The following is a 13,003-nucleotide window of genomic DNA, read 5'->3' as shown; positions in this document are numbered from 1 at the left end:
ACTGCATTTGCAACCTTCTTTTAGGGTGTTAACTTTTAATTGACACCCGCAGCAGGTCACAAAACACAGTGTGAATGCAATGGGGCGCGGGAAACACACAGGGATTGCAGTGTTTCCCGCACTGCATATATGTGAACTGGGGGTAAAACAGAGGAGGAAGGCAGCTACACAGCATTATATAAGCTCTCTGCTCTCCAGGACCCAGGCAAAGCTCCTCCCCCAAGCCCAAGGTGGGAAGTGCACTGCAAGCCAATGGAAATACAGTAAGGTGACCAGATTTTTAAAATGAAATCCGGGGACATATTTTTTTTTTAAATTGGCAAATGGTAAACTATTTTATATGCATATTTTCCTCAAATTATATATGCAGTCAGAAGTGTAGCATGGGTTGTCAGCGCCCGGGACAAGGCAAGAAATGTGCACCCCCACCAGACTTTTAGCACTCCCTGAGTCCCTTCCACTAGTACAGTAGTACTGACCAACTTGATTCCTACAATGACCTACCTGCCCACTGAACTAACCTACCTGGTTTCCTACCCTGACCACTACACTGACCTACCTTATGCCTACTCTGGCCTACCTTATCCCTACATTGACCTACCCGATTCCTACAGTGACCACTACACTAACCTACGTGATTCTTACACTATCCTCTACACTAACCTACCTGATTCTTACACTGACCTACCCGATTCCTATACTACTACCCTGACCTACCTGAGTTCTATACTGACCACTACACTGACCTACTTGATTCCTGCACTACTCACACCCCCCCCCCCCCCCTACATGAACAGCATAGATTGGTTGATTTTGCTCACCTCTCCATGGCCTCCATGATCTATCAGAGCAGGGCTCTCCCCAGCACCAGGTTTCACCCAGGGCGAGAGTAACAGATGCCCCCCTCCATACCACTGCAATCCGGGGACAAATCCGGTAACAGACTGGCTCCGGGGACAATGTCCTCAATCCGGGGACTGTCCCTGGAAACCAGGGATGTCTGGTCACAATAAAATACAGGGTGTAGAGAACGGTGGGCAGGACTACATGCCCCAGCCGGCTCCTGCTGTGCACAATATGCTGCCTGGTGATAGACTGCTGACTGCTGTGGTGCTTTGTGTGGCTGTCAAGTAGGGACACCAAGCATTTGATTTTTGGCAGGATGCTCTGGGGGAGTGGGGGGTTTGAACTTCCATGACCCCCCTCTTATCTGCATCCCTGAGAAGGAGGGACAACTGAGGAGGAAAGAGCGACAAAAGGTTTTGAGAGACAGCTGGGAGCTATGCTGCACCTTTTGTACCTTTCCCAGACTTCTGTTTTGAACATTTGACAAAACAGGCTGGAAATATTTGTACAGTATGAGTAGTTGTGATTCAAACCTGTACACAGGCAGATCATGCAGTGATTGAGAAGTGAGACCACATGGCAGTCCACTAAAATTTTCCAAAAATATTATGCACAGTGCAGGGATAAGAAATGCATAATGTATACAGTAGAGTGCAGGGATCAAGAGTACCCACAGCAAAGGGTGCAGGGGTCAGATGTACTTAACACACAGGAGTCAGGAGGGCTTAATGCACAGAGTGCAGATGTTTTCAGTGTGTAACAGAGTTCCAGGATCAGGAATATGTAACAGATTTCAGAAGTCAGGAGTTTATAACAGAAAGCACACAGAGGATAGGGGTCAGAATTATACAGTAATAATGCACAGAGCGCAGGGCTCAGGAGTAAGTAATGCAAATGGTTCAAGGGGCAGAAGTACCTAAAACACAGAATGCAGTGATTGGAAGTGCGTAATGCACAGAGTGCAGGGATCAGTACCACACAGAGGAGTACATTACAAGCATGGTGCAGGGTCAGAAATGTGTAACACACAGAGCACTGGTCTCAGGTGCACTTAAAGGGTACAAGGGTCAGAATTATTTAATGCATATAGTGCAGGGTTCAGGAGTGTGTAATGTTCAGCCTTCTGTAGTGTGCAATTTACAGGGTGCAAGGGTCAGGAATACATTATTCATTGAGTACAGGGGTTCGGGGTATGAATAAAAAAATTAAAATTGCTTAAAAAAAACTAAAAAAAAACAAAAACGCTGTGGGTCGCCCCAGGTCCATACCAGGCCCTTATCTGAGCATGCAGCCCAGCAGGTCAGGAAAGAGGAAAGGGAGAGAACGAACGAGTGCCCCCCCCTTCCTTAACCATACCAGGCAGCATGCCCTCAACATGGGGGGCTCGGCTCCCCAAAGTACCTTGCCCCCATGTTGTCGGGATCTGCGGATGGGGGGCTTATCGGAATCTGGAAACCACCCTTTAAAAAGGGGACCCCTAGATCTGCCCCTCATGTGAACGGGTATCGGGTACATCGTACCCCTACCCATTCACCTCAAAGTGAAATGCAAAAAAAAAAATACAAGAGCCGGTTTTTGACAAGTCCGTTATTAAAAAAATAGCTGAATTGTCTTCTCCTGCCGCCGTCTCTCCCGCCGCCATCTTCTCCCACTGACGTCACAAGGGGTGGACTCTCCGGATGATGATGGGACCCTACGCCGTTCTTTTCACAATTTTTTTCTTACATTCAGCTGTCAGTTCCCAGCCCCCTGATTATCAACACTATGGGGTGGACTTACTAAAGGCAAATCCACTTTGCACTGCAAGTGCACTTGGAAGCGCAGTCACTTTAGATCTGAGGGGAAGATCTAAAATGAGGGGAAGCTCTACTGATTTTATCATCCAATAATGTACAAGCAAAAATGCTGGTTTTTATTTTCCTTGCATGTCCCCCTCAGATCTGCAGCGACTTTACTTCCAAGTGGACTTGTAGTGCGAAGTGTATTTGCCTTTAGTAAATAAACCCCTATGTGTTTACAGTGTGTTTAAAGAGAAAAAAAAACACATAAAATTCAAAATGCAAGAAAACTGCATGCAAAAATGCACAAAACAAATTATGGTTTAAAAATGCAAAATGCACTGCAATACATGCCTGAAAAATACATCAAGCGCAGCCACATAGATGTGAACCTAGACTTAATAGCTAGGGAATGCTGTATGTAGTTAGTCCCATCCTTCTTCATTCTTTAATCTTCATTGATCATATGTGCTGTATTCTGCTGGAGCCAGACACACTTTGGTTTTTTTTTTTCTGATAATCATCTGTTATGATACACACACGTTTTTTGGATGCCATTTAGCTTGAGTCACTGTCTGCCAAGCTATTAGACTGTAAGCTATGTTATCTCACCACAACTGGTAAAGTTATGGAGATCACACTTTCAGTGCTTAGATTGCAGAAACAAAACAGTCAAAAAAATGTGTAGCTCCAGTCGTCATTTATATCTCTAGCATGTACTGTGAAATGTGATATCACGTTGGATATAAAGCAGCTTAGGAAAGTACAGCTGCAGCGCTACCCCTGCAGGAGCCACTGGTAATTTTGGCCCTTTTCTCCCCACTCACAACTAACACAGCCAGGCACATGGCATTTTCAGCACTCTACCACTGGCTAAAAGATCAGTCTAGGGGTTTCTTTGTGTTTTTTTTTTTTTTTTTTTTTAACAGGAACTTGGATAGGAGTGGGAACATGGGATACCCCAAATTGTAGAACTGTGGAAGTTAGACTGCTAGGTTTCTGGTTGCTTTGTACAAATTGCCAGCTAGATTGCACAACTTTAGGTTTAGGCTGCACTGTACTTTCTTCTGATTTCAAGCTATCTTACTTGTAAGTATAGAAAGAACTTTGGAGCAGGTCTAATATGTGTAACGTGTTTGCAGTCCAGATTAAAACATACAGCATAAGACACTAGTCTAAGCTACTTTCATAATAATAAAACACACATCAGTGCCTAAAACAACAATGGGGCGTACACACGATCGGACTATCCGGCGGACAAACCCGCCGGACTTTGCAGCGGAGGTCCGCCGGGCTTTCCGAATGAGCAGACCTGCCCACACACGACGAGCGGACCTGCCCACACATGACCGGACTTTTCTGGCAGAGTAGGTCCGGTGGACTTTTGAAATGAACAGACTTGCCCACACACGGAGAAAAGTCTGTTTTGAACGCGGCTACAGGTAGATGGGACTAGCAAAGGAGATCAATGTGACCGCCTCCATCGGCGAGATTGACACCTCGCTGGCCCCGTCACCTGGTATGGACTTAAAGGGGAAGCCCTACGGCGAAAAAACGGTGTGGGGGGTCCCCCCAAAGTCCATATCAGACCCTTATCTGAGCATGCAGCCTGGCCGGTCAGGAAAGGGGGTGGGGACAAGCGAGCGCCCCCCTCCCCCTCCTGAGCCTTACCAGGCCGCGTGCCCTCAACATGGGGGGGTGCTTTGGGGGAAAATTAAACCATGTGTTGTGTTTTTTTCTTTACACTTTTTTTCACCAGATGAATGGGTAGGGGTACCCCAATACTCATTCACATAAGGTGGGGGGCCTCTATCTGGGGGCCCCCTTATTAAAGGGGGCTCCCGGATTCCAATAAGCCCCCCACCTGCAGACCCCGAAAACCAACGGCCAGGGTTGTCGGGAAGAGGCCCTTGTCCTCATCAACATAGCCTGGTACAGCTCAGGAGGGGGGAGGGGCGCTCGCTCTTCCCCACCCCCTTTCCTGACTGGCCGGGCTCGGATAAGGGTCTGATATGGACTTAGGTGGGGACCCCCACGCCGTTTTTTCGGTGTAGGGCTTCCCCTTTAAGTCCATACCAGGTGACAGGGCCAGCGAGGTGTCAATCTCGCTGATGGAGGCGACGACATTGACCTCCTTTGCTAGTCCCGTCTCTACCTGGAGCCGTGTTCAAAATGAACGGACTTTTCTACGTGTGTTGGTAAGTCCGTTCATTTAAAAAATCAGGCAGACTAGCACACAGACGGGCGGATTGTCTGCCAGACTCTGATTGTGTGTATGCGGCATAATCCTATTCACTGAAAAACACCACAGTATTTACTATATATACATACCTCCCAACTTTTTGAGATGGGAATGATGACACCTATCAGAAAAAGCATGCAGGCATAGGACACACCCCTTGCCACGCCCCCTTAAAGGAGAATTGAACAAAAAACAAGATTGGTTAAACCCACAAGTGCTTTTTTTAACCCCTATTGCTTTATATTGGCCTTTGAAATTTACAAATACAGCAATTTAGAAATCAGATGAAAGGTTTAGCACTGGGAAACACTTTTTGATGGATAAAAAGTGCATTTTATATACAACTTTATAGATCAAAAAAAAGAGGGACAAATGAGGAGGAAAGAGGGACAGAAGGACATTTCTCCAAAACAGGGACAGTCCCTCGAAATCAGGGACAGTTGGGAGCTATGATACATATAGCATGAGGGGCACCTACTAGCAAATGTAAGTATAGGACACACCCCCTACCACGCCCCCTTAAAGGAGAATTAACCCCAAAAAAGGTTAATTAAATCCACAAGTGCTTTTTTTTGTTACCACTACTATTCCTTTATATTGGCTTTTAAAATGTGCAAATGCAGCAATTTAGAAATCAGATGAAAGGTTTAGCACTGGGAAACACTTTTTGAAAGATAAAAAGTGCATTTTATATACAACTATATTGATCAGACCAAAATGAGGGACAAATGAGGAGGAATGAGGGACAGAGGGACATTTCTCTAAATCAGGGACATTCCCTCAAAATCAGGGACCGTTGGGAGGTATGCATACCTCACAACTTTTTGAAATGGGAATGAGGGACACCTATCAGCAAAATTATGCAGGCATAGGACACACCCCTTTGCCACGCCCCCTTAAAGGAGAATTGTACAAAAAACAAGATTGGTTAAACCCACAAGTGCTTTTTATACCACTACTATTCCTTTATATTGGCTTTTGGAATATAGAAATGCAGCAATTTAGAAATTAGATAAAAGGTTTAGCGCTGGAAAACACTTTTTGATGGATAAAAAGTGCATTTTATATACAACTATATAGATCAAAACAAAATGAGGGACAAATGAGGAATGAGGGACTGAGGGACAGTCCCTCGAAATCAGGGACAGTTGGGAGCTATGCATATAGTGATCAGCACAACACAGACTGTCAGCTGCAGAGGAATTTACGCTTCAATGTAAACAAGGAGTTATGGAGGGATGAAGTCCGCTCATTCTTATCCAGGTAAATCTGGCTCTGTGGAAGTTGTGTGTACCACATGGGAAACACAATGTCTTTAAATCAAAAGTCAACTGTTCAAAAATTGGTAAAGGAAGAGGAGGGGTTAATTAAAAAGGTGAGCAATTGTTTTCACCAAGCACTACTGGCAGAAGCAGATGGCACAGAAGAAGGTGAACCTGGACATCTACTTTAAATCCACAACATTTTAAAACTGGCAAATTAATAAATCCTCAACCATGCTTATAATGTATGTTTCTACAGGCGTGAAATGAAGCCATTTGGAGTGAAGGTGTGCATCATCGAGCCTGGATTTTTCAATACCCAGTTAACAAATACACAAGCTTTAAAAGCAGATATACAAAGAACTTGGGGAAAAGCTACAGAAGAAGTACGACAAAGTTATGGAGAGGAATATTATTTACAAAGTGAGTACATTTAACAATTGTAAATATGTTTCTTGGAAAAATATAATTATTCTGGTTCAATTTTATTGAATTACTTTTGACTATTTACATATTTATAATGCAAGTTCAATGACTTCAGCCCCAAGATTTGGCTGCTCAATGAGCAGGCCATTTTTTGCGACACAACACTGCGCCGGTTTAACCGCTTGCCGGCCAGCCGCCGCCATTATACTGCGGCAGGTTGGCACAATCCCGCGAGCCGGCGTAACTATACGCCGGCTCGTGGGATCGGGATAGCAGGCGCTGCACTGCGGGGGTGCCGATGCTTGTGGCAGATGGTCGCAATGACCGCCGGCCACGAGCGATTGCGGGCACGAGAGGCAGAACAGGGAGGTGTGTGTGTGTAAACACACAAATCCCTGTTCTGTGAGGAGTGACATATCATGAGTATCTAATAGCTAGGAACCACGATCCGTCACGTCTTCTAGTCAGTCCCCTCCCCCTTCAGTTAGAATACCCATAGGGAACACAGTTAACCCCTTGATCGACCCCTAGTGTTAACCCTTTCCCTGCTAGTGACATGCAATGACAATGACACCCTGAGTAGCGATAAGCAACAGGCAGATTGGCAGACTCCTTAGACAAAAATAGGTAAGGCACACAGCAATACAGGAATAAGAGCCAGCTGAACCAGCACATCTGTACTTTGTAGGACAAGCTGTCTCCTCTAGTAACTGAACTCTACTCACTGCTTCAGGCACTGATTCCCTTGGTTGAGGTCTCTCTGAAGTCCTCCCAGAAAGTTTATAGCCTCCAGCTCATGAAAAGTCCCCTCTGGTGCTGCCTTAAAACTCCACCCCTCTAGAATCATTTCCAGATCTTTGGCAGGCTTTCCTCCGCATAAACTTGAACACCCGGAAAGGCCACGGTTAGGCCTAGCAGCTGGAAGCCACCTAGCTAGGCCCCGGGCTTTGGGCCTAGCAGCCAGGAACTCTACATACACCATCCACCCAGGCCATAGCCCTGGGAGGGAACACACTCCCTGATCACCTGACTTCTTTCCATTACATAGCTTTTCACAGCATACTTAGCCACAAATATGATTGTCTGAGAAAAGTATGTTTATCATAACCTGAACTTCACTGTAATTCATCACTCTGTCAAAGGCAACAGCACCATCTACTGACAGAAGGGAGAAGCCACAACTTACAATGGAATTAACAGAAGCCATGTAATCACTAAATACTACACAATAGCCAGTCTGACTACCACCCTGCATAACTAATTTACCTCCAGCACTGCTCTAGGGACAAGGGTGCTACATAATACATATCCATTGTTTGTAAAATGTAAATGCAAAACTAAATAAGACATTTTATAGAAAAAAAATCTGAGTGTTGGCTTCACACCTATGCATTGTGGTAATGCACAATTCACAGTGACATGTGTGTGTTGCTTTAGTGTGCATTGAGACAAAAATATCCAGGCATGCATTCACAACTCAGTGTGTTGCAACCCATAGCAACATGTCGCAATACACAGATTTGAATAAATAAAAGTAAAAAAAAAATGCAGGGGTGATCAGATACCACCAAAAGAAAGCTCTATTTGTGGGAAAAAAAGGACTTTATTTTTGTTTGGGAGCCACGACCACCCAATTGTCAGTTAAAGCGACGCAGTGCTGAATCGCATAAAGTGCTCTGATCTTTGGCCAGAAAAATGGTCCGGGGCTTAAGTGGTTAAGAGGATGATGGGCTGGCATAGAATAATTTAGGGTAAGGAGGAGGAAGAGTGAAGGTTGCAAGAAGAGAAGCTCAACATGTTAATAAGAAAGCCATGACTGCACAATGTTTGACCTTCTTTTGTCTCATACAGAGCCTTGTGAGCTTGGAAGGGTTGTTTCATCTAAATCGTTCATCTGTTTGAGCGTGTGAATAGGTAGAGATCAAAATACAGGCTGTTCAAAACATAATTAAACATAATTAAAGTGGTTGTAAACCCTTACATATATACAGTGAAGTGACTGGCCTGGTACACAGAGATAAAACGCAACCTCCTACATAAGCTGTACCTGTTTATCTGCAGTCTTCTCTTCACTACATCCGTTCAAAGTCAAGAATTTATAAAGCTTGTCTGAGCTGTCAGAAAACAGGGGGCTATAAGCTGAAATTACACTCTGCAGAGCTGATTGAAGAGAAGGGACCCCCCCATTTCACACAGCACACAGGAACAGAGCCCTGTCACTGGATTTCAGACAGAAATTACACTCAGTGCTCTTAATTAAGACAAGAACACACTCTAGAGGCTTTACCATCATTTTAGCAGCACTATTCGGCTGCTAGTGGGGCAGTTTTAACCCCCGCCAGTAGCTGAAAAAGGGTTAAATCTGCTTGCAAAACGCCGCTGCAGTGGTGCTTTGTCGACAGTATGGCGGTGCTGCCCCATTGTTTTAAATGGGCAGGAGCAGTGGAAGAGCGGTGTATTAACAACTCCTCCACCACTGCAAAGATGATGCTGGCAGGACTTTTTGTGACGCCCTGCCAGCACAGCGCCCCAGTGCTAAAGCACTCAAGCTTTCACACTGGGTTTGCAGCTGAGGCTTTTTTCAGGCACTATGCATGCACTATTTTTAGCGCAGTAGCGCCTGAAAAACGCCTCCAGTGTGAAAGGGGTCTAAGTTTGCCTATCACTGGCTTAAACCCACAAGTGTTTTTTCCACCACTCAGTTTTCCTCTATACTAGATTTTCAAAATGCCATATGTATTAATTAAAAGGCCCAAATCATGGACAACTGAGTAAGTAGGAACTAACAGGCATGATTTCTAAAAGAGAAAGGAGGACGGTCCCTCAAAATGAGTCATTTGGGAGCAGTGCTTATATTCTAAAGTAATGCCAGAATACGCTTATTACAGTTACAGCCATTGCTCTTGAAATATTGGAGTCAGTCTTCACGTGCAACATTACACATACTGAATAATATGTGCAGCCCTTTGGTGACATAAGGGGCCACAATACCTTTATACCTTGTGAGTTAACCACTGATCTAAAGTATGCTTAAAGGGTATCTAAAGCAAAACTTTTTTCCAGTTTTGGATAGTGTAGTAAGGGGTTTTGACTCCAATCAGGTTTTTATTGCTGCCTGTTCGGTCCTTGCTGGATCACTTCATGGAGACTAAGCATAAAGAAAAAGCTAAAGTTTTAAATTGCCATGAGAACTAGAATAGAGGAGAAATCTTCCAATGGGGATACTTGTTCTGGTGACAACTGCCTATGCCCTTGTACACACGGTCGGAGAATCCGTCGGAATGTGTTCTTATCGGACCGTGTCGTCGGATAATCCGACTGTGTGTGGTATGCATCGGACTGATTCCGTCGGACCCAATTTTCCAACATGTCGGAAATATTTCCCGACCAACTGGGCCAGTCGGACATACTCCGATCATGTGTAGCGAATTTTGATCGGACCAAGTGCCACGCATGCTCAGATCAAATTCCTACATCAAAGCTATTGGCTACTAGCCTGAATGTAGTCCCATCGTAACGAAATTACGTCATCACGTTCTGAAAGATCGGATTTTTCGTCAACTTAGTCCGACCGTGTGTATGCAACAGTTTCGGACAAGATCCGACAGACAAAAATCAGACGGAGAAAATCCGGCGGATTTGGTTGTCGAAATCTCCGACCGTGTGTACAGGGGCTAAGAGGGGAGTTTTCCTCATTTGAGAGAAAATTTCATCCCACTTCCTGAAATATCCACAGAACAGGGAATGAAGGGAAATCTTCCCAATGAGACACGGCACAGGAGTTGTAACCATTTCTTACGCTATCCCAAATAAAAAATAAAAATGTACTTTATTTTTATATATATATATATATATATTATATTATCTCACAAAAAAGTGAGTACAACCCTCACATTTTTGTGAATATTTTATTATATCTTTTCATGTGACAACACTGAAGAAATGACACTGCTACAATGTAAAGTAGTATACATACATAGTAGGTGAGGTTGAAAAAAAGACACAAGTCCATCAAGTCCAACCTAAGTAGTGAGTGTACAGCTTGTATAACGGTGTAAATTTGCTGTCCCCTCAAAATAACACACAGCTGTTAACGTCTAAACCGCTGGCAACAAAAGTGAGTACACCTCAAAATGAAAATGTCCAAATTGGGCCCAAAGTGTCAATATTTTGTGTGGCCTCCATTTTCCAGCACTGCCTTAAACCGGCGTTCCAGTCCCCCAAACACTTTAAAAAAATAAAAATAAATGCTCTGCATTTGTTCAAAAATGTATATTAACAATTGCAACATGTCAAATGTGTTGCAATTTTACTTTCTTCAAAAATAGTTTTGTACCTACTGATCTCGAAAGCAGCCTCCCTCCACCTGGCTATAGCCTCCCTCCACCTGGCTGCATCTCCTCTCCTGTCCAACTGGCTCCAATTGAACGACGGATGTCAGCGGTGACATGTCCACTGACATCCGTTCCACTCCACAAAATCCAGACTGAGGGAAACCCTATTTTCCATCTGGCGGATCGGATGAAAAAACGGACTGGTGGTCCATAAACATCCGAATCCCCATAGATGAGAGCAGAGATCTGATAGGTCCATTTCTGCACAGTGCACGGAGATGGACTTGTCATCCACTTTCTCAGCGGGGATCAACGGAGCGACCCCTTTTGAGCAAGCTGATGGCTGAATACAGATCCACACATGTGAAAGTGGCCTTATACAAGCTGTACACTCACTACTTTGCATGTAAATGTAATTTAAAAGAAATATTCCTGCATACATTTGGATCATAAAAGGAAATTTCAGGCCAGTGGATGTTTTTTGCCACATGCATTATTTAAATTTTTACACTATTTTATACTTTATTTTATTTATTTTTTTAGGTCTAAAGTGTATTGATGCAGTGAAGCTGGTATGCAACAACAATCTGCAGCTGGTCCCACAAGCAATAGAGCATGCTTTGTCCGCAGTTCATCCATGGACACGATATTCTGTAGGCTGGGATACCAAGCTCATATATTTGCCCTTGTCCTATTTTCCCACTTTTATCATTGACTTTCTCCTAACCATTGCACAGCCTAGACCAGCACAGGCAAAGTGATTGTGTATTTGATTGTCCTAAGCTATTATACGAACGGAATGTTATAATATTAATGAATATGAACACATTACCTCAGCCTGCCAAAGAAAAATTAAAGTGATTTTAAAGGTTTTTTCTTTTTCTTTAAATAACAAACATGTTATACGTATGTCCTCTGTGCAAGGGTTTTGCACAGAGTGGCCCTGATCCACCTTTTCTGGGGTGCCCCGCAGTGCTCCTGGCTTCTCTTCTTGAGTGCCCACTTGAAGAGCCTCTTTCCATGGGGGCACTCGTGCGGGCACGCTCCCGTGTCCTGCTGCTGCATCCATTAACACAGACAGCAGGACTCTGCCTCACCCCCCGGCTCTCATATCACTGGATTTGATTGACAGCAGCGGGAGCCAATAAGGACCCGAGACAGTGGCTGGAGCTGCTGTGCTCGTTCCCATCACTGGACCAATCGCCTCGCTTCAGCTAAGGAAAAAGAAGGGGCCTGGGTGGTGCTGCAGCACAAAAGGTTTTTCACTTTAATGCATAGACTGCATTAAGGTGAAAAACCCTGAGGGTTTACAGCCCCTTTAATAGACAGTTGGGGGCACAATGAAATACTTTTTTTAATATTTCTATAAATTACATCAAGGTAAATACTGCAGTAATAGGACACAAATGGTCTCACTTTTTCCCTTAAAGTAATATTTGTGATTAAAAAAAAAAAATATTAGAGATGCATAGGTTAATCATTAGCGGGAGCTCTTTATTTGACTTTGCCTCTTTTATTCATCCCTGATAAACGTCCTGGATATCAGCATGTTGCATCCCCTTCTCTTCCAGGACATTTTTCACGTTTTTTCTGTGATCTGACAATTATTCAGTCATGCAACAATATACCTAAATTAATTGTATATTCTTTTTTTTTTTTTTTTTTTTTTTTTTTGATAGTTAGGTTTTCCTTTTGCCAGTATTTAATATCAACTGGGTGTTTCATTTTTTACTATATGAAGGAAAAAAAATGAAAACAGGTCCAAAACTTATAATAAAAATGCGAGTACAGTACAAACACTAAACCCAAAATTACCCCTTTTTGAAAATGGACACCCCCAATGGGATCTTATTTTTTTGCCACTTTTTTTTGGAAATGTAGAAAGGCTTTTTTAAAGACTAAGTTCACCTTTGGAGCATGTTACACCTGTATTTAGGGTGTAAAATGGAACCTGTTCCAGCAGCACCCCCTCACCAGGTCTTCCTTACACCCCCTGTCGCATTTGAAATTGGCACAGCTGGAGGGGGGTCTATGCCTACAAAGGGACGACATTTGTTCACACAGATTCCACCTACTCACAGGCCGCATACAGCAGAATTCTAGGATTTGCTATTC

General features: G+C 43.8%; 1 protein-coding gene across 2 annotated transcripts in view; it reads left to right on the top strand.

Moving 5' to 3' along the window:
* Nucleotides 1-11,760, top strand: part of LOC143983620 (retinol dehydrogenase 7-like) — a 50,325-nt gene extending 38,565 nt beyond the window's left edge. For both annotated transcript variants that reach the window (XM_077483539.1, XM_077483540.1), the window contains 2 exons: nt 6,388-6,551; nt 11,432-11,760. In XM_077483539.1, coding sequence (XP_077339665.1) covers nt 6,388-6,551; nt 11,432-11,649 — 382 coding nt within the window. In that variant the 3' untranslated portion in view covers nt 11,650-11,760. The remainder of the gene's footprint in view (nt 1-6,387; nt 6,552-11,431) is intronic.
* The last annotated feature ends 1,243 nt before the right edge of the window (nt 11,761-13,003 follow it).

This window comes from Lithobates pipiens, unplaced genomic scaffold (genome assembly GCF_037356315.1).
Source record: "Lithobates pipiens isolate NorthernLeopardFrog02 unplaced genomic scaffold, aLitPip1_a1.2 Scaffold_16, whole genome shotgun sequence".
NCBI lineage: Eukaryota > Metazoa > Chordata > Amphibia > Anura > Ranidae > Lithobates > Lithobates pipiens.
The sequence above is the reverse complement of the archived record's forward strand: the minus strand, read 5'-3'. Positions and strand labels throughout refer to the sequence as shown.